This window comes from Petromyzon marinus, chromosome 17 (assembly GCF_048934315.1).
Source record: "Petromyzon marinus isolate PM22_M1 ecotype Great Lakes invasive population chromosome 17, UKy_Petmar_22M1.pri1.0, whole genome shotgun sequence".
Lineage (NCBI taxonomy): Eukaryota > Metazoa > Chordata > Hyperoartia > Petromyzontiformes > Petromyzontidae > Petromyzon > Petromyzon marinus.
Window position 1 is genome coordinate 12,848,220 of NC_133683.1, and position 22,244 is coordinate 12,870,463.

Here is a 22,244-nt window from a genome sequence, read left to right on the forward strand (position 1 = left end):
AATACAGATTTAAAAGTGCGTAGCTCCAGTGGCTTCCTAATATCGGAAGGAAGAACCTTCCAGACGGCCATGACCCACGGTGTATGGGGCAGCCCTCACCGAGTAGTGGGTTGGTAAAGGGGTGTACGTGTAAAATAAAAAATACCGTAGCAGTATATGACAACTAAAGTTTATTGCTTGGGGCACACACATACGTGGTGTTTATATTGTACTCAGGAATGCACTGCAAGAGTCAGCTGTGGTACAACACACGGAAGCCCAGTTTGAGATGTGGTAAATAGCAAAACAGCCGAGGGTAAACACCGACATTTTCACACGCGTGCTTTCACGTGATAAACGTGGGGTTGACGTCTCTGTTGACCACAATGTCTGGCAACAACAAGGCAGGCCGAGGTTGGAATCCGCCCACTGTCACGCGTAACTGCTGCACAATGTACTTACGTTTTTCTTTTGTATGGTGGTTGGGAAAAAAAATGCAGCAACAGCAGGTTGCAAATGTATTTTTGATGTTGTAAGCCAGAGTACCATTTCATGACCCCTCCCCTACTACAGACAGGTTACTCGCTAGAATGGTGGTCAAATCCCGGCAACACCGATCATTTATCGCCTCCATCCGAAGCGGGAAGGACTCTCCTCTAGCCAAAACCAAGGAAATCAACGCGCGCTTTAGAGAATCCCATAATGTTGTAAAGCCATTCTACGGCATCTGGGGTAGCCTGAGTGGAGTTCAGCCTGTCCATAATACGTGTGTTGTATTTGACAGTCATCGGTGACGTTATGCCCGATGGTTTTCACCTAATCGCATTCGCAGTTTTGGGCGAGTCCTTGATCTTCAATTTATGGAGGGAATATCCTCGCACCGTCTTCCGTGCGTTGTTGTTGGGATGCGGTAGAGTGCGGTCCCCATCGTCATCGTAGCGGCGGCAGCAGAGAGAAACCATGGGTCTTCCTTCGTCCAATCTTCAGCGTTTGGTTTGGTAAATCGCCGTTTCTCCCACGCCTCGCGCCATTACGTGGCAGGGTCGTTTTTTTGGCTGAATATACTGCATCGTAAATACCCAGTAAAAGATGAAACGCTGGGTCAACGTTGGTCCAACGGTTCCAACCGCATGCCAACGTTGACCCAACGTTGATATGTTTACTGGGTACTATATTGTATTGTGGCACCGGCTTAGGGTGTGCCTAATGCCACTCCTGAAGCCCGTCAATCCGGTTGCACTGGATCGTTGCGGGCCAACTGACTGGGAACAGAGCTCCTTTCAAGACTGGGGATTCGTACCAGAAGTGACTTAGGCAGTGGCTGTCGCCAGACTCCACAACGACTGTGATGTGAAGGGTTCGGACGTGGGGCTTCTCTAACCTGTCGTATGCTCCGGTTGATTTTCTGACGTTACTGTGCCCTAACGTGGATTCTCGCGCAGGAGTGTCGCAGCAGTTGGAATGTTGCCAGGGTTTATTGTTTTGCATTGACTTGTCCATTCTTAGGACAATTTAATTTAGAGTCAACGTTCGTTTAGAATATTTGGCTGCTACAGTTTTCCACATTATGAGCCATTTTCTTGAAGCTATCGTATGATTGCCAGGTCGTTTCTGAAAATAGAGCTATACAGCTCAGTGTGGGACCTTACGTGGTAAAATGAAAAAATAAAAAATTAATAGTTTCGATGCAAGGTACTGGGCCTGTTATTTATGTACAGCTCAGGGTCTGGCACCTCACCCAATAAGAGGTGGGGTTTTAGTAGGGCATGCCTGCATTGACCCCTTTCGTAATCTTCTCCCTTGGTAAACTGGTACCACCCTGTAGGCTATTTAGAGTGAAATGACATTTGTGTCTGTACAGTAAATCCTCGCTTAACGCGGTAGATGCGTTCCTGAAAAGCGCCACGTTAAGCGAAAACTTGTCTCCAATAAATAATATAACGATCAATTTTGGCGAGATACCCTGTATGTACACACAGAAACATGGGGCACAGCTCAAGATAGTTAGTCGTCGACCGCTCAGTTGGTCTTACCTGTTAAAATAAAACAGTTTTGTTTGTTAATGTATAGCACCACCATCTCCTCCTTCGCCATGTCTGCCATAAACATGGCTATTCGCTGTGCCATATTGGCTGGCGATGTAGATGACGTCCCTGGGCTGGAGCCTTCCTGAGGCCGCCTCTCCCACTAGAACACTTTATTGCGGACTAAGTAATGACACTCGCAGAACCTTGAAAGAAAAAAAATAGATAAAGGTTCCTTCATAGCAGATATATTAAGTGCTATGAAAAGAAAGGTCATTGCCCCGAAACGCGACTTAAGGCCACAGTGTTATTGACGAATGTGTTGAGTGAAAAAAGTGGGTTATCAAGTAATTTTAATAATTCGCTACAGCTGGGAGCATCTAATGCAAATTTCTTGAGCAAATATGGACAGAGCTAAATGTATGTATGTTGAACTTCTTTCACATTATATGTAGCCAAAAGTGATAAATGGAAGAAAAGCCATGACTACCGACATTTCGAGAAAGAACATGGCACATGCAATTCAATCCTATTAACCGTAAATATTTTTCCTTTTAAGGTCACGGTGTCATTGACGAATGTGTCGAGTTTTTTTTATTGTGCATGTGCACCACTGCCAATGCAACAGCAGCATCACCAAATAATGTTTTTAATTTCAAATGGTTATCACGTAATTCACTGTTTATGGGCCACACAAATTGAAATTGGAAACCACTAAAGTGATGCCGCTTCAAGTGGTAGTAAATTCCTGCTCTTACCAATGGGGCTAATGCTGACCAACTAAATCCATGCTCTGGACCATGGGCTAATGCTGACCAACCAAATTCATGCTCTGGCCCATGGGCTAATAATGCGGGTTTCCCAAATTTCTTCTCTGACCTATGGACTAATGCTGACCAACCAAATTCATGCTCTGACCCATGGACTAATGCTGGCCAACCAAATTCATGCTTTGACCCATGGCCTAATGCTGACCAACCAAATTAATGCTCTGACCCATGGACTAATGCTGACCAACCAAATTAATGCTCTGACCCATGGACTAATGCTGACCAACCAAATTCCCGCTCTGACCCATGGACTAATGCTGACCAACCAAATTCATGCTCTGACCCATGGCCTAATGCTGACCAACCAAATTAATGCTCTGACCCATGGACTAATGCTGACCAACCAAATGAATGCTCTGACCCATGGACTAATGCTGACCAACCAAATTAATGCTCTGACCCATGGCCTAATGCTGACCAACCAAATTAATTCTCTGACCCATGGACTAATGCCGGCCAACCAAATTCATGCTCTGACCCATGGCCTAATGCTGACCAACTAAATTAATTCTCTGACCCGTGGACTAATGCTGACCAACCAAATTAATGCTCTGACCCGTGGCCTAATGCTGACCAACCAAATTCATGCTCTGACCCATGGACTAATGCTGACCAACCAAATTCATGCTCTGACCCATGGCCTAATGCTGACCAACCAAATTCATTATCTGACCCATGGACTAATGCTGACCAACCAAATTCCCGCTCTCACCCACCGACTCCACCGCAGTGAATTATAGCCGCGGCGTCACCGATGACGCGGCTCAGACAGCCTCTCTCCATTGGCCCAGACGAGAGAACAAAACAGGGCAGCAGCTGCAGCAACAGCGGAGGACACACAGCTCGCTGTCTCTTTCTCTCTGTGTTTGTATGTCCCTAAGCCTTTCGTAAACGTCTTCCCTGCTCTTCAATCGCTTCAATCACCACGTTCGGAGCTGCGCTTTGCCCGTGCAGGGTAAGCCACACACAGAACACGCGCGTCTAGACACTGGTTAATTTGATACTAAAGGGGTTTACTTGCTTGTTAAGCACTGCTGCTGTTGCTGCTACTGCTGTACTAGTTGCTCATCCAGGGCTTCTCTCCGTACGCGCGCGCGTTTAAAGTCCCCGATAGTCGAATGAGCTCGTCAACTCAAGCGAAGGGTGCTCGTGGCGACTGCTGCTACTGCTGCTGCTTGCTACTGTTGCTACTGCTGCTGCTTGCTACTGTTGCTACTGCTGCTGCTTGCTACTGTTGCTACTGCTGCTGCTTGCTACTGCTGCTTGCTACTGCTGCAGCTACTGTTGCTGCTACTACTACTACTGCTGCTACTGCTGTTTGCTACTGCTGCTGCTGCTACTACTACTACTGCTGCTACTGCTGCTGCTACTACTACTGCTGCTACTGCTGCTACTGCTTGCTACTGCTGCTTGCTTGCTACTGTTGCTACTGCTACTGCTGCTGCTTGCTACTGTTGCTACTGCTGCTGCTTGCTACTGCTGCTTGCTACTGCTGCAGCTACTGTTGCTGCTACTACTACTACTGCTGCTACTGCTGTTTGCTACTGCTGCTGCTACTACTACTACTGCTGCTACTGCTGTTTGCTACTACTACTACTGCTGCTGCTACTACTGCTACTACTACTACTGCTGCTACTGCTGCTGCTACTGCTGCTGCTGCTACTACTACTGCTGCTGCTACTGCTTGCTACTGTTGCTTGCTACTGCTGCTTGCTACTGCTGCTTGCTTGCTACTGCTGCTACTGCTGCTTGCTTGCTACTGCTGCTGCTTGCTTGCTACTGCTGCTTGCTGCTACTGCTTGCTGCTTGCTTGCTACTGCTGCGTGTGCTTTGGGTGCTTTGTAGTGGGGAGCGGTGGCGCAGCGACTCGGCCCGCGTCCCGCTCGAGGCCACCGAAAACCGATCGGCGGAGGCCGCGAGCGATCTCCGGGGAGACAAAGGCGGCCGGGCGGAGTGTTTTGGGCCCCCCACACGCCTCGTGTTGCGCCTTAATAGGTTAAGGCCACACGGGGAGAGGGGGGGGGGATGATCTTTGTCTCACTGTAAACATCTCTAGCGGCGTGGCGGCAGTGCGTTACGGAGGGGGCGACTACTGATACTGTAAGGCTGCTGTGCTATAAGGGCCATTCCCCGAAACGTCGCCTACTATCCCCCCCCCCCCCCCCCATCGAAGACAGCGTTATTGACGCGTGTGTCGACTTTATTTAGATTCCCTTCTGTCTGTTTAGGGGTCGTCAATTTATTTTAACGTCTTAACTTGGGGGGTGGGGGGCAGGCAGGGGAGGGATAGCCACGGTTTTGGGGGAGGCAATCATCCAGCAGTGGATCGATCTTTGATTGGCGATCGATCGACGGTGGATTATTTGCCCCCATACGACTGTGGAGTTTCCGGGCGGTAAGCAGCCTTGGACATGCCAAATCTCACTCCACTCGAGTGGTACAGTGTCTATATTTATAGACTACAGTGTACACCGGTTACACACACACAACATCAAACCTGTCGACTCCTTGACAGTGCCCTACATTATTACAGACAAACTCTTATTGCTCACCCCGTGGCCCTTATAAATCTCAACGTTCAGCCTACAAAGTCCCATCGTCACAAGGGAGAAACACAAACATAATTAAAACTGTTGTTGTTGCTGCTGCCCCTGGTATTGAAACGGTTGTACGCCGTATGGAACTAAATACTTAGTTTCCCTGTACAAGATTAAGGAGTTGAACCGTATGGGTTGATAGGTGTGGTATAGCAGTGTAGTGTATAATGTAGTGTATGGTGTAGTGTATACTGTAGTGTATAATAGTGTATGGTGTAGTGTATAGTGTAGTGTATACTGTAGTATATAGTAGTGTATGGTGTAGTGTATAGTAGTGTATGGTGTAGTGTATAGTAGTGTATAGTGTACAGTGAGGGAAAATGTATTTGATGCCCTGCTGATTTTGTACGTTTGCCCACTGACAAAGAAATTATCAGTCTATAATTTTAATGGTAGGTTTATTTGAACTGTGAGAGACAGAATAACAACAACAAAATCCAGAAAAACGCATATCAAAAATGTTATAAATTGATTTGCATTTTAATGAGGGAAATAAGTATTTGACCCCTCTGCAAAACATAACTTAGTACTTGGTGGCAAAACCCTTTTTGGCAATTAGAGGTCAGACGTTTCTTGTAGTTGGCCACCAGGTTTGCACACATCTTAGGAGGGATTTTGTCCCACTCCTCTTTGCAGATCTTCTCCAAGTCATTAAGGTTTCGAGGCTGAAGTTCGGCAACTCGAACCTTCAGCTCCCTCCACAGATTTTCTATGGGATTAAGGTCTGGAGACTGGCTAGGCCACTCCAGGACCTTAATGTGCTTCTTCTTGAACCACTCCTTTGTTGCCTTGGCCGTGTGTTTTGGGTCATTGTCATGCTGGAATACCCATCCACGACCCATTGTCAATGCCCTGGCTGAGGGAAGGAGGTTCTCACCAAAGATTTGACGGTACATGGCCCCGTCCATCGTCCCTTTGATGCGGTGAAGTTGTCCTGTCCCCTTAGCAGAAAAACACCCCCAAAGCATAATGTTTCCACCTCCATGTTTGACGGTGGGGATGGTGTTCTTGGGGACATAGGCAGCATTCATCCTCCTCCAAACACGGCGAGTTTAGTTGATGCCAAAGAGCTCCATTTTGGTCTCATCTGACCATAACACTTTCACCCAGTTGTCCTCTGAATCATTTAGATGTTCATTGGCAAACTTCAGACGGGCATGTATATGTGCTTTCTTGAGCAGGGGGACCTTGCGGGCGCTGCAGAATTTCAGTCCTTCACGGCGTAGTGTGTTACCAATTGTTTTCTTGGTGACTATGGCCCCAGCTGCCTTGAGATCATTGACAAGATCCTCCCGTGTAGTTCTGGGCTGATTCCTCGCCGTTCTCATGATCTTTGCAACACCACGAGGTGAGATCTTGCATGGAGCCCCAGGACGAGGGAGATTGACAGTTCTTTTGTGTTTCTTCCATTTGCGAATAATCGCACCAACTGTTGTCACCTTCTGACCAAGCTCCTTGGCAATGGTCTTGTAGCCCATTCCAGCCTTGTGTAGGTCTACAATCTTGTCCTTGACATCCTTGGAGAGCTCTTTGGTCTTGGCCATGTTGGAGAGTTTGGAATCTGTTTGATTGCTTTTGTGGACAGGTGCCTTTTGTATTACAGATCAATTCAGATCTTATTGCTCACCCCGTGCCCCTTATAAATCTCAACGTTCATCCGACAAAGTCCCATCACAAGGTAGACACACAAACAAATAGACAAAAACATTTTGCCCGTACGGACCTGAAAACTCAATTCCCCTGTACAAGAATTGCGGGTAAACCGTATGGGTTGACAGATATGCGCACAACAAGTGCACTAAACAAATGGGAACTTATTCATATTCTTAGTTTTTTCGGTAAAGTCACGTTGAAGAGAAACAACAAAATAACAAAATATATATGGGAACTTGTGAATATATATTGTACTGCAAAACGAAACATGGGGAGGGGTGGGAGCACAGTTGTTAGCACACTGCACATTTGAACCTTATGGCTGTACCCCGGGGTACCATAGGGGTCCCATAGTATAATGTCCGTGATGCAGTCATTTTGAGTCTTTTGATGGTCGGCGATGCGCCAATGGACTCATCTCGACGAGCTGTACTCACGATGCACCACCACCACGGTGCGTACCCAGAGCGTTCAGGGTTTCGGCGCAATCGTCCTCGCTGGGTTTCGACATCGTGGAGTGGCACTGATGTCGGATCGATTGGTACCCCAAGTCGCGGAGTGAAGTAACACCCCTGGACAAAAATAGTGTCCCAGAAATCAAATATTTAATTGCCTCGGCCCATGTTGTATTATTTGGTACCCTGGAGTACCGCCATAAGGATCAATTAATTAACCATTTGATCTAAGTTAGATTCGTGGCCATGGCCAGCATCGCTCGGGACCGCCAACAGACAACTGACACGCTTGTTTATGATTGTATAATGTTTAACAATGCATCCGTTCATTGATTAATCATTGATGACTAAGATATACCACGGTTATGGTGTAAATCGGTACACCCGCACTTGTATAATGCTGTCAAGTCCTGAGATGTGATTTATTCAAAGTTGTTTATGAATAAATAAAATGCCTGATGGCTTGAGTATAATCCTGTTTAACGAGTGCAATTGGCATAATTACACAAGCCGACTGCTGTTGGTGCTGTGGCAATACTGCGTGACATCACTCTAGTTTCTTATCACCTTCTGACCCGCCCCAACTGGTGGACATCTATGTAAAATAGCTTAATTAGCTCATCGGATTCCATCAGTTTATATACGTAAATTTTTTTTCTGATATTGATGAAAAAAAACGCGTTGAAGGTTAATGCCACGCACTGGGTCGGATGAAGAGACTGCTCCCCGTGTTATTCATCAGCACATACAATTATTCACACACTGCTACTGTTGTTGTCGTCCTGGCAGGCTATTCACAATGACTCACAGCGTTGTGCCACTGAGCCCTCCAGAGATAACAGCGTGCTCAAAGGTAAGAGGATGACGACGGGACCTCGGATTGGTTTCCCCTTCAACTGGTGTGTGTGGGGAGCGGTGGAGTGTGGGGGGAGCGGTGGAGTGTGCGGGGTAGCGGTGGTGTGTGCGGGGTAGCGGTGGTGTGTGCGGGGAGCGGTGGTGTGTGTGGGGAGCGGTGGTGTGTGTGGGGAGCGGTGGTGTGTGTGGGGAGCGGTGGTGTGTGTGGGGAGCGGTGGTGTGTGTGGGGAGCGGTGGTGTGTGTGGGGAGCGGTGGTGTGTGTGGGGAGCGGTGGTGTGTGTGGGGAGCGGTGAGATCATTCAGTCCGATACTTCAGTTGCCTCTTGTTTTCCTTTGTACAGTACAAATAAATCAAACTAAATATGACTTCATAATAAAAATAAAGGTTTTTGGGTTAGATCGCATTATTTATCAATGTTTCGTAACCCTCCACCACCCGACACGGCCAATCAGAAAAAAAAGTGTCATGTTGACAAAAGACAAATAGTTCACTACTTTAGCCCACCGGTGTGTTGAAGAGTGAATCCACAACATTTACAGTTTGAGTACGACGTTTCGCTGGTAATTACATCCAGCATCATCGGGCAATTCGCCAGAATGGTAAAGCCCTCGCTTGCTCCCGGTCTTAAATAGAGCAGCAGGGTGACGTCATCATTTAACTCATTTCAGGTGCAGTGATTTGAGGCGGAGGGGGGGGTATTGTAATTATATAATCCCATCTTCGTTTATTCCACACATCATCACTATTCTACACACACACACATCCCATCCACTCATCTCGTTTCATCTCGCCAAACCATCTTGTACCACAGTTCGCTCACTGTCCAGCGACTTGTTTAAGGCACTATATGAATGTATGAGAAGATCAGATGAAGTAAACACATCGGGCCTACGTTAGGGCTGAACAATTTGGTGGAAAATATCTAATTGCAATTTTTCTGACAGATATTGCGATTTGATTTGCGATTACATTTTTCAAAGTCAAGCTTCAGGTCAATATTCACTGTGTAATAGATTTAAAACGTGTGTAGTGGCATCGGTGGAGTGCCAGCCTCTGGCGGTTAGGGGGCGAGGGCCAGGGACGGCGCAGGGGTTCACCTGGAGCCATGGCACTCCAGGTGAACCTGGAGGCCTGGTGACCGGAGGTACCGGCCAAGGGGCCCCAAGGAGGGGGCTGCGGGGCCCACGGGACCAGGACCAGGTCCCTCTTGAAGGCTCGAGAAGGGAGGCGTGGCCAGGGGCGGAGGAAGCCCCGGGACTGGCAATATGAGCTAGAGTGAGCTAGGGTGAGCTAGAGTGAGCTAGGGTGAGCTAGAGTGAGCTAGAGTGAGCTAGGGTGAGTTAGGGTGAGCTAGGGTGAGCTAGAGTGAGCTAGGGCGAGCTAGGGCTAGCTAAGGTTAACTAGGGTGAGCTAGGGTGAGTTAGGGTGAGCTAGGGTGAGCTAGGGTGAGCTAGGGTGAGCTAGGGTGAGCTAGGGTGAGCTAGGGCTAGCTAGGGTGAGCTAGGGTGAGCTAGGGTGAGTTAGGGTGAGCTAGAGTGAGCTAGGGTGAGCTAGGGCTAGCTAGAGTGAGCTAAGGTGAGCTAGGGCGAGCTAGGGCGAGCTAGAGTGAGCTAGGGTGAGCTAGAGTGAGCTAGGGTGAGTTAGAGTGAGCTAGGGTGAGCTAGGGTGAGCTAGGGTGAGCTAGAGTGAGCTAGGGTGAGTTAGAGTGAGCTAGGGTGAGCTAGAGTGAGCTTGGGTGAGCTAGGGTGAGCTAGGGTGAGCTAGGGTGAGCTAGGGTGAGCTAGGGTGAGCTAGGGTGAGCTAGAGTGAGCTAGGGTTAGCTAGGGTTAGCTACGGATAGCTAGGGTGAGCTAGAGTGAGCTAGGGTGAGCTAGGGTGAGCTAGATTGAGGGTGAGCTAGAGTGAGCTAGGGCTAGCTAGGGTGAGCTAGGGTGAGGGTGAGCTAGGGTGAGGGTGAGCTAGGGTGAGCTAGAGTGAGCTAGGGCTAGCTAGGGTGAGCTAGGGTTAGCTAGAGTGAGCTAGGGTGAGCTAGGGTGATCTAGGGTGAGCTAGGGTGATCTAGGGTTAGCTAGGATGAGCTAGGGTGAGCTAGGGTTAGCTAGGGTGAGCTAGAGTGAGCTAGGGTGAGCTAGAGTGAGCTAGGGTGAGCTAGGGTTAGCTAGGGTGAGCTAGGGTTAACGAGCCTGGAGGATATACCTCCTTAGGGTAGCTGGTGAAGAGGCAGTTATACCCCTTCGTGTTTTAGGGCTTATTGTAAATAAAGGTGTTGCCTCCAAGAAGTCTATGCCTCCCTCGTGTGAACCACTACACATGTGATGGAGCATTACCACGTGATACCATCAAAATATGAACTGCTCTATATATTCTCATGCAAGGATGAGAACTTAAAAGATATGAATTGCTTCCAACATGTATTTGTTAAAATGTTTTAATTGAAATAGAACAATCAAACATAGAACAATTGTTAAGTTAAATAAATAAAGTTATAATAATAAATAATAAAACAATTCCAATGAGAAAGTAATGGAACTTTTCAAATCGAAAAAAATCGCAGCCTTTGCGATTTGCTAATCGCATTGTTTCAAATTGCGATTTAGATTTGAAATCTATTAATCGTTCAGCCCTAGCCTACATCATGACGAGTCGGCAACTGTTTAAACAAACCAGCTGATTTCAGAGACTCAGGGTGATGTCATTTCCTTCTGTCACGTGGCTGCATCCTATAGCATTCACAACTTATGCACTCTAGTGGAGGAGGTGTGCTGTATGTCCACAGAGCAATACTAAATGTAAGTCTACTCGCCCATTTGCTTATTATTAACCAGCAACATTTGTTCCGCAAAAAACTCTGGGTCGGCTTTAACTTGGGTCATGTCAGCTGAGTTACGTTCACTTAACAATTACTCTCGATTCCCCCAAATGTTATTGGGGAGAGACCACTCTCTAATTATGAGGATGCTGTCCTAAACTAAAAATAAAAAACTAAGCTATTTTTTTATGTTGCCAGGTGTAAAATGTGCCCCACATGTACACACATACTCATGTATACAAACACTCATGTATATAAACACTCATGTACACATACTCTTGTATGTGTATTTTCTCTGGGAATTCGTTTCATTTGCAATAAAATCACTCATGATATTGGCCTAAAATCCTAAGCAGGATCCCAAAAAATTTTCTTTGGACATTGTTGAGGCTGTCTTGGGGTAAACAGTTTCCTAATATCAACATCTCAAATAATTGATACTCTTGTATATAATTTAATTGAAACTCTCAAATGTTACGTAGCGTGGTAAAAACAAAATGTACAGCGTGTACTGGCAACGTCTTTTAAGGCTTGCTATAAAAATGTATACACCGCAGACTGATATACAGTACACACTACAAGCAATATTACGCAACAATAGCGTGACTGTGTAATTTGTCGACTTGCGTTTCAAATCGTTGTTTTGCCAAGGAGGCTGCTTCAATTCTGTGCAATTTGTCACGAATGGGGATTATTTTTTTCGCCCCCCCCCGTGGTGTACACGTATATTACGAGTGTGTGCTACATGTGACCATTGAGCTCGCACAAGAAGCCCTCTGTCCTTGTTCATGCAAGAGACGTCGCAAGTCTCATAATCTCATTGATCTCATTGATCTCGTGACTGGCAATAGTAGCGCGTGTGGTGCTGCGGTTAGCGCCACGCCGCGCTATGAACCCGGCCACCCAGGTTCGATCCCCGTTCACGGTCAACACCAGTGACGATTATCTGAACCGGTCCTGGTCCTCCCTTAGGTCGACTCGGCCTCAAATGAGTACCCGGTCCGGTGTGTAAACGTCGCCGTGAGGAAGACAAAGGCGGCCGGGTGTGGTGCTGGCACGTGCTGTTAGCGAGCACTTCCGTAGGTGTTCTCTCACAGCACTTGCCTCAAGTCTGTGAAGGCTTTAAGAGGGATCTTTGTTTTTGGTGCTGGCCACCCACCCCCTTAGTATATCTTGCCGGCCTTCATAGGTGTGCCAACAGCACTCGCCCCAAACATCAGTGAAGGCTTTAAGGATAATCTTTGTCTTGTACAAAGCAGAACTCTGTTCTATGTTTTCACACGAGAATAAAAATGAATTTTAGTCAACAAGCTTATTGGCTTTCCAGACCAATATAATCAAGTAGCATTTGTTTAAGTATGTAAATTGTGGACCGGTTTTGGCGGCCTTGTGGGTCTCATCAGGAGTTAAACATGCTGCTGGATTATTATATGTTTATTGGCAATACCACTCAAAAATAAACTATGGTACCCCATTGAACGCTAGTGCTCTGCCGTCGTAAATTATGAGCAAAATCGTTTTTCACCGTAACCTAGTTCAGTGTCTTCTGTGGAGAACAAATGGAGTTATGCTTCTATTGCTTTTACCCATATTGCTCCACAGCAACGCATAATGAATTTGTGCGTTTTGTCCAGATCATTGACCGGTGCAGTATCAGCACAAATACAATTATAGCATATCGCTGGCGCAGCACAGTTGTTTTCACAAGGGTTGTTTTTTTTATTGCGATAAATTGAAGCTCGCTCTTTTTATTTCAACTGTGTGTATATTTGTTCGCGTTTGTGCGTGCATGCGTGAGTTGCAGGTGGAAGGGTTGGAGACTACTATACTCTTTGGTTCTATTCGGTAAAGTCACGTAGGTAAAAAATAAAACAACAAAAATCACGACGTTTCGGCCACAACACAAGCGGCCTTCATCAGGTGAAGGGACCAGACTGTCTCGAAGACTGCGCTGGAGTGAAACAGAGCCAAGCTCAGACCACGGCTTTTAAGCTGTGTGAGAGGGATTAAGGTGCCTTGACAAAGGAATTAGCATAAAAAATTGCATTTTAATAGGTGGACTTAGCATGATGAAAGGTAGGGAGGGGGTCGACCTGTGCAGGCTGGCGAGGGGGCACGGCAGCGTCCACATGCTGGTGGTGTGAAAAGGGGATTTTGCGTCCACATGCTGGTGGTGTGAAAAGGGGATTTTAAGCTGAGAAAGTTTGGGGAACCACTACTTGATATTAGTCAAGGGCAGGAATAGAATTCAGGTCACTGGGGTTGGTAGCGCAATGTTATAAGCACAACGCACGGCACCTATAAACACAGAAAAACATGAACGTCACAACAGGGTATGCTCCTAAACATAGATTCCCCCCTGGCCGGAATGGATTGCTGTGGGAAGTACAGCTGGCGAGCAGCTGTTGTGGTACACGGCAGAACGAAATACACACAAGGATGGCGAGAAGTAGCCGGGTGGCTCCAGGTCAATGGACTGAGCTGGCACCGCTGAAATTCTGGGTTGGAAGCCAGAAAGCTTCCTCTGATTAAATAGCCGCGTCACCAAGGAACGTACAAAAAATTCATGGAATTAATTTGGTTTGTCACGTGAACCTTATGGCGGGACCACGGGGTCCCATAAGCCCCCGGCTCTCGCATAAACTGAGCCGCGACGTCAATTTATGTCTGTTGAAAGCGAACGACACGGCGATCTATTCCTCTCGACAAGCTCTACACGATGCGCTAGTCAAAGTTTCAAAGTTTTATTTCTTCTGCACATTCGGGACGACATGACAACAGAATGATCCGCGCCAGGTGGGTCGCGGAGTTTATGTGCGCGGTGGGACGGAGTCTCCCAAAATAAATACATTAATTATGGTTTTGCCTTCCGTTTATTCGGGACCCCAGGGTGCCGCCATAAGGGGTTCACTTGTATAACCCCAGCCCTTGAGAATTAAACACACATGATTTACTGTGATGGAACAAACAATGACGTTTCGCTTCGCGAGCTTGGAGCTTCTATTCCATTCCTGCAGAAGTGTCGCCGCCGGTACACGAAGCGGAATGCCTCTTATCGTGCTTAGCAACACCCATTAAATCCCCAGAACACATCAGAGCGATGAATTAGACTGAAGTCACAGATTCTAGGCCCGGCTAATTAATAGGTGTTTGCTGACGGCGCTTACTCCGCAGTCTGCATGAAGGTTACATGGAGGAGCTTTTGTCTTTGTGCTCGTCTGTACGTTTGCTACACTCTGCACTCCCCCCGCCCCGCCCCGCCCCGCCCCCACCACGTGTTCTTAGCGGCTGGCGGTGTTCGTGGCACTGCTGGGCGGCGGGGTCCTCATGCTCTTCGTGGCTGTGTCCCTCCATCTGCCGCTCGTGTGGGATGTGGTGCGCACAGCCAGCCACCTCGACTCGGCTGCCAATCCGGGAGTTTGCGACGAACCCTGCAGGTGCAGCTCCAGGCGGTTTTCTCCCCCACACACGGAACACCACTTGTTAACAAAAAAATCAAATTGGCCAAACGTAATGATGTACGGTCCTCATGGGGGGAAAAAAAAAATTGTCTCGAGACTCGATGAGGCTTCCTGGTGAATGGCATTACCAATTTTGTTATTGTAAATCTTGTTTCCCATGCATAGTCAAACAACATAGGCCCTTAAGTACTTAAATGCCAGCGTAAGTTCATTACAATGACTCGTGCAGGTACAGAATCCGAATATGTATTCATCCTGGAGTAATCTGATGAGCTATGAAGCTCTTTTGCACAGATATCCAGTAGGGGCGGGTCAGAATTGGTGGAACCATGATGCGCCTTCTTCTCCAACGCCAGCCTTCTACTGTATAACAAGTAATGCTTGCATCGGAGAACTCGTCTGACAACTGCTGGGAGCGCGAGCTTGAAACTGTACAGCCACCCCTGATTAAACCAAGATTGCAAGTGTAGCCACAAATAAAATCAGGGTTCTCCTGATGGATAGTGTTGAGACTCATTGGGGATTTTCTTGACAAATAAATAATTGCAGCACTTTTATCGCTCCGCTGTTGGATGTAGGGCTCCCCTACGCCGCTTGGGTCAATGGGGGGGGGGGGGGGGCTGTTTGACCATACTTCGTCAATGCTGGTAAAGTGCGGGTTGGTGACGCAGGTCTGCCTGGGACTGGTTCACATATCACCCCCCACCGGTGGCGTGAGCTGCAGCCAGGAATTGACCTCGGGTCGTGGAGTTTGCTAAACCGCCGCACCACCGTGCCACCCCATGAACAAACAAAGTGAAATTAGAATTACGGTTAATTTGCGATCGTGAGCCCAGTCGCCCAATGTTGTTTTAATCTTAACTTTGCATGTGACATCTCCGAGAGTAAGTGTAATCAGATGTCTTTGCCAATTTGGCGTGCGTCAAACCACTCGTTACAGAGCATGAAGGGGGGAGGGCTTGTCCTTACTTGAGTGAGAGGGGCCTATTGGACTGGCCATCGAAGTCGTTCTTTGGTGTCATCCTCCGGGCTGTCCACTGATGAATTGTGCTGTCAGTCTGCTGATTGTGAGAAATCAGGAACAAGATTTCTTCATGTGATGATATGACTGATAAACATGACAGACCTCGTGATAATAAATAGGGATGTAATGGATGATTTGCGAAATATAATCATTCTTGTCACGTTATCATCAACAAACAAGTCTCCCCTTAAAATGGTGCTTAGAATATAATTAAACATTTTTTACACCCAGAGTTTCCTTAAACTCCAAACGGTGTGTATAATAACACACAAGGCACCGTCCAACATATCTGCTCGATGTTTGGCTGTCGAGGGCAGGTTCGTGAGGCATGTGGGCATTCGGAGAGCGGTATTGCGGTGGGTTTGCGCAATGCGCTCTGGACCCAGTGAGCCGAGTTCAAGCCCCAACCACGCGAGTGACCAATGACATCTCAACCGGTCCTGTTCCCCCTTCCTTCGGCAACCCACGCCGACCGGCGTGGCGAAGTATGGTCAAACGATCGTTGCTTTTTGATTATGACTGGCGATGTACAATAAGGAAGTGAACCCATTGCTTATCGGGAGTATTGTCAGCCCTCTAGGACCACATTCTTTCAGTTCTTTATATTTATTTTTTATTTCCCTTCAAACTTTAACCATGTTGTTTAGAACATGCTCCAACTGGTGCCAAATGATGCAAGCCAAGATCTTTATTTTTCACGCGTCGATCACAACACATTAACTCCGGTTCACTGCACTGGATTCCTGTTAAATTCCGTATTGATTTTAAAATCTTATTATTACTTACGAAGGCCCTTTTAGTTGTTACGTTGCCCACCTCTGGAACTCTTTCTGACAAAATGCTGATGCATTTTTCTTTATATTTGAAATGAAATTGAGAAACATACGAGGTTGTTGATGCTTGAGCTGGATGATTGGGCAATGCACCCCATATCGTTTGTCGTCAGAAGCTAAGCAGGCTTTGAGCCTGGATGGGTGACCCACCATCTGCAAAAGACAGGTGTAGTAGGTATTATGGGCAACAGAGGGCAGTGCAGCAATGTACAGAAAATTCCTCGTTCAACGCGGTAGATGCGTACCTGAAAAGTGCCTCGTTTAGCGAGGAATTACTGTATGAGCATGACAGGGAGCAAACAGTAAATGCCAACTTGAATCACATTTTCACTATTAAATCAGCCTGCAGTCGTTCCATGGCGGAACAGAGAGCCCAGCCTGAGGGTAAGCCGCCCGTGTATCTTTCCCCCGCGTGTGTACCCAGAATTCCCACACCGCTCGGCCACGCCGTTCACGAAGGCGGTTCGTCGTCGACCGCTCAGAAATCGCGTCATAACGGCGCGTGTTCCGCGTAAAGCGTTCCCTAATGGAAGAACCTTGCTAAAGCAAAAACGTTTTGTATGGAGATGCGTTCATCGAGGACCGGCCAAACATTATTCTGCACTCCCACCTTCACCGAGCCACACTGATCAGCGTGGTGAAACACGGTCCAGATATCATTCACGGCCCGCAAGGTATGGGGGGGGGGAGGCCCTCATCCAGCAGTGGATTGACAAAAGGGCTGTACATGCGCGTAGTGTTGTCATTTACGACGCCGGCTCAGGCTCTAAGGCGCAGGTGAGCAACCGACCAATGCTTGTTTGGACACGGGAGACGTTGTGAGTGAAATGAATCGCTTCTGCTTGGCGCATCGTCAACACGTGAATGTACAATGCAAGCACCAACCACACGTCGTGTAGATGCTCATGTTACTACGGTGAGCTCATTGCAAAAGGGAGTGTTGTTTACTTGTAGGTTGTGTCCAGGAATGCTGCTGCTGCAACCTGTTTTCATTGTCCCTGCTAGGGGAATCACGTGATAGGTGCTTTAGGCTGAGAGATGGGTAGGCTGCCATGTTTTGGAGCGATTCCGACACGGTGAAATGCGTTTTACCTGGAAGTGTAACGTGAGCCCCGTATCAATACTATGCACGCGATGATCCACACCTCGTGCGATTCGATGAGTCGTCACAGTTTTAAGTTGGGGCACCGCGTTGGCAAGATGTTCACTCCCTCGCCTGGTATGCAGGAGGTCGTGGGTTCGATCCCGATCCCTGTTGTATATTTGGAGTTTGCGTGTTCTCCCCCGTGGTCGCGTGGATTTTTCTCCGGGTCCTCTGATTTTTCCCTCCACATTTACAAAATGTGCGTTTTGTAGAGTATTTGGCTGCGATATATTTCCACGTGATGACGCACTTCGTTGAGCTAGCATTTGTGGACAGGTCGCTTCCGACAAAGAGCTATAGAGCTCAGTGGGCCTTACCTGGTAAAATAAAAAAAATAGTTTAGTTTAGTCAGGCCTGGACCTGCATGTCCTGCAGCATAAGAGTCGCCTCTCGTGCGGCGGTGTGCACAAAGGCAAGCCAGGCGTGGCCGTTACCTCTCCCGATGAGATATTGGGCACGTTGTGCTAAGCAGCACTTGCCCCGACTGGTGAAACAACTTCACCGCAAAAGGCCCCCTTGTCTCTCTCTAATGCTGAGCTGTAGTGTTAAACAAGCTTGAGATGCCCTGAGGAAACGAGGCTTGAGAGAGGCGGTTCATTCATCCAGCAATGTGTTTTTTTCCCCGATGGGAGCTGTAGAGTGCTGTCATGTATAATGCTAAAGGCTTGCTTGAAAACCACGCTATTGCACAGGTGGTTTTCTGATTGTTGCCCAGTAAATTGATGCATTTACAGAATTAAATACATTTCGCTTGGGCGGACAGTTTGCTGGCAAATAACTGTCTGTATTTACGGACCGTTTTGCCTGTGCTGTATGGATTTTTCTCTGCAGGACAATACTGTCATATGATTATGAATCAATAGCCAACAAAATGATATTCACTCAGGAAGGTCTTTCTTGAGTCTCCAGAACATATTTTTGAGGTCTCACATTCGGACAAATTGGCCACTTCCGTTAAACGGTGTTTGTGGTAGGAAAGTTGCTGGTATGAGTGCATAACAGTCTCACAGCATATGAAGAAATCTGCTGGTGACACCCTGCCGAGTGATTCCTCCGTATGATTTCTCCTACATTTGCAGCTTAGAGACGTAATTTTGACTGTTAAACATGCTAAGTGGGCTTGGGCAGGACATGTCATTAGAAATTGGGCCGAAGGCATCGCTTAATTAAAAAAAAACCGCAACACCGTTCCATACTGGCAGACCTTTGCACATTTGCAATCCGGCGCTACGTACACATTTTTCTCCCGCAGGGACAGCTGCCACTGGGGGTTCCATTGGCTAGATTACAGCAAGGCATTGGAATGGCTGAGATGTCATGTAAGGCGCTTGGAGTTGCCAAGGCATTTTAAGCGAGTCGGCACTCATTTAGCACGGTTGGCTGCGTACGGTGCGAAAGAAGTTCCACGTACAAACATAAGTGCCCAATAAATACAAAAGCCTTATCCTTAGAGGGGGCGATGGCCAGAATAATGACGGATTGGCAGCCAAAGGAAGGGACGCACCAAGGTGTGCTTCCAATGCAGATGTGCAGTAATGACAGCAGCTGGAGTGCAGGTGCTGGGTAGATTATTACATCCCAAGGCTGTGAGGTGTCGATGACTTGGGGGGTGGGGGGGGGGCCTTCATCTGGTATTGGATTGATTGAGTGATGATGACGCTGCTGCCATCCTCCCCAGTACTCGAAGCGTGAATTAATTGCCGTGTGTTACGTGCATGTGTGCTCGTCTTTCCCGCCCGACCCGGCCGCAGCCTGGTGTTGGTGGAGAGCATCCCAGAAGGTTTGACCTTTCCCGAGGGTTCGCCCGTGCACCCGTCCATCTTCCAGAGGTGGAGCGACCTCCTGCACACTTCCTCGCTGACCGTGCAGGTCGCCTCCTTCTACTGGACGCTGCGCGACTCCGACTTGGGAATCAACGAAAGCTCCGCGGCACAGGTAAGCAGCGGACTGCCTCACGATTCATTCCTTTAAAGCTGCTTTTTTGCGTTTAGTTTGTCGTCCTTTGATAAGCACGGTTGGCTACGTACCGTGCGAAAGATGTTCTACATGCATACGCAAGACTCCCTTGCTCAGATCTGTGAAAGGGCTCCACGGTGGCGAGATGTTAACTATCTTGCCTAGTGTACAGGAGGTTGTGGGTTTGATCCCGACCCGGACGCGTGGATTTTTCTCCTTGTCCTCCGGTTTTTCCCCTCCACATTTATCAACGTGTGTTTCGAGTATTTCGCTGCTGTAAATTTCCACATGATAAGCCACTTCGTTGAGCTGCCATTTGTGGCCAGGTCACTTCTGAAAAAGGAGCTATATCGCTGTGGGCCTAACCTGGTAAAATAAAAAATATAAATAGTTTATGTATGAGACAACAGTAATATTAGCTGGGCAGTGGTGGTGCCCGCAATGTCATCCAGCAAATATGGAGGCAACGAGGGTTGGTGGAACGCACAAATGTTGTGAAAAACCACTTCTGTGGGCGTCGAGGTTTCGTACCCTGGCTTGCCAGAAGAAGGCGGCACAGCACATTATTTCGGTATGTTAGGTGTTATGAACAAAAGAGCTATATAGCTCACTTGGCCTTACCTTGTAAAATAAAAAATAGTTACAAGTATCCACTCCCCGATCCAACCAGCTATTTTCGACTTACAGACATTAGAGGCCTTGGGCGCTACCATTGAGCATTTATCAAGGCCGCAGCCACACAAGGGAATGTTGCGGTCAATAATATCCCCCACCAGCTGTTTGTCTCCCCAGTGTTCATGGTTCATCAACTGTATGGTTGGCTACCAGTTAAATCGACCAATTTGAGGCCCAGGACAGGTTAATATAAAATGTGTCACTCATGAGCATGGCTATGAATTGAACCCGAGGTCGCCGCGCTGCGCTGCGCAATGTCTCCCAAAGCACAGCCAGCAACAACAACAACAACCGCCGCCGTTCGCCGCTAAGTGGCGGTGACGTCACCACGGCGCTTGTACCAGGCTAGGTGCACCTTGAGGCTGTGTGAAGTGTCGAAGGGTCGCTGGCAGGATGTAATGCGACAGAGCCAGCCACCCACATGTACGCCCACGTAGACACACAGTCTTGCTGATTATTAACACGTTTTACACCTGTTTACAAGCCATGGATAGACAAGGGGGGGGGGGGTGGGGGGGTGTATGTTTTATCTTGGAGCATTGACAGACGCATGGTCGGACACATCTCAGTAAATTCCGATAGAAGGTTCATAAAAGTATATGTACTTGAATTTGTGGGAAGAACCTTCCAATCTTGTCACAAGCGAATGACAACACAAAGCACAACGTTGTTTCGACTTGCCCCATTCTTGGCCGTCGCTTCTCTTTTTATGCACCAGCTCAGCGTTTCACCGATGTTGACTGAGCCCAAGATTGCTGTGTCGGCATTTAATCAGCTGGCTTACAAAGACGCTTTGTGAAAACGATGTCTGACAAAAGATTGTGCCAAGAGACAACTCTTTTGTTTGCATTTTGACTGCTTGTGTTTTGGTTATTGCAAACATGATGCCTTGACTAAAGGTGTCAGTTTTTGTGCCAGTTAAAAGGGCAAAACCCATTTCTATATCTTGTTACTGGCAAAGGAGGTCTCATAATGTAAATGCTCACCCCGAGCCCTCAATACTCTGATAGTGCGCTGTTTTTGAGTTGTACGCCTTTTGGCGTCTTCTGGTCCAACACCAGTGGAGACTCGGCTCTAAGAAAAGCCGTCTCGGGTGTGGACCAATCAAATTCAAGGACAGTGCATATTATTATCAGAGTTGTCTCTTTTGTTTGCATTTTGACTGCTTGTGTTGTGGTTATTGCAGACACGATGCCTTGAATAAAGGTGTCAGTTTTTGTGCCAGTTAAAAGGGTAAAACCTATTTATATTGCGCCAAGACTTCCCCCACTTGTGGTTAACCTCAATTTCACAACGAAAAAGAAAACCAATGCATTGATGAGGGTTTATTTTTATTCTACTAAATTGTACTTTTTTGCCTTTGCCGGGTAAGGCCTGCTGAGCTATACGGCTCTCTTTCAGAAGTGACCTGGCCACAAATGATTGCTCAACGAAGTGGCTTATCACTTTAATTCATGGCAGCCATATACTCTAAAAGCATGTTTGTAAATGTGGAGGGAAAAAAACCAGAGGGCCCGGAGAAAAATCCACGTGACCGAGGGGAGAACAATGCAAACTCCACATGTATCGGCGTCCGGGTCGGGATCGAACACACGACCTCCTGTATACCAGGCGAGGGAGTTAACATCTCACCACCGTGGCACCCCTATTAATCTCTAGCTGTCTAGAACTCTCTTGGATTGCTCCGGAATGTTACGATGGCAACCCGAATTACTTTCACGTAGAGTTAATCTTTATAATTCACGGCACTGCGCTGTGATCCTAACAACCTTTCAGCCCAGTATAGCTGGGGTTGTCTTAACAGCACATGAGCTGTCGTGACATTTAAGGTGAACACGAGAAGGTGCAGCCCTGCAATTGCCTGCTCACGGCATTGCTGGTGGAAGCCCCTCCATTAGAGGGAGCTCTCGAGAGCCACTCGAGGGGGGTATATGGCCTACTCTTCCA

The 22,244-nt window shown here is 47.6% G+C and overlaps 1 protein-coding gene across 3 annotated transcripts in view; it reads left to right on the forward strand.

Annotated features, from left to right (window-relative positions):
* Window positions 1-3,604: 3,604 nt before the first annotated feature.
* LOC116943323 (5'-3' exonuclease PLD3-like) overlaps window positions 3,605-22,244 on the forward strand; it is a 32,948-nt gene continuing 14,308 nt past the window's right edge. The window contains exons 1-5 of one of the 3 annotated variants that reach the window (XM_076067633.1): window positions 3,605-3,788; window positions 7,016-7,108; window positions 8,328-8,391; window positions 14,490-14,641; window positions 19,418-19,601. In XM_076067633.1, the coding sequence (XP_075923748.1) occupies window positions 8,338-8,391; window positions 14,490-14,641; window positions 19,418-19,601 (390 nt within the window). In that variant the 5' untranslated portion in view covers window positions 3,605-3,788; window positions 7,016-7,108; window positions 8,328-8,337. Of the gene's footprint in view, window positions 3,789-6,651; window positions 6,779-7,015; window positions 7,109-8,327; window positions 8,392-14,489; window positions 14,642-19,417; window positions 19,602-22,244 lie in introns of those variants that run through there. The other 2 variants (XM_032956107.2, XM_032956108.2) reach the window with 2 other exon arrangements.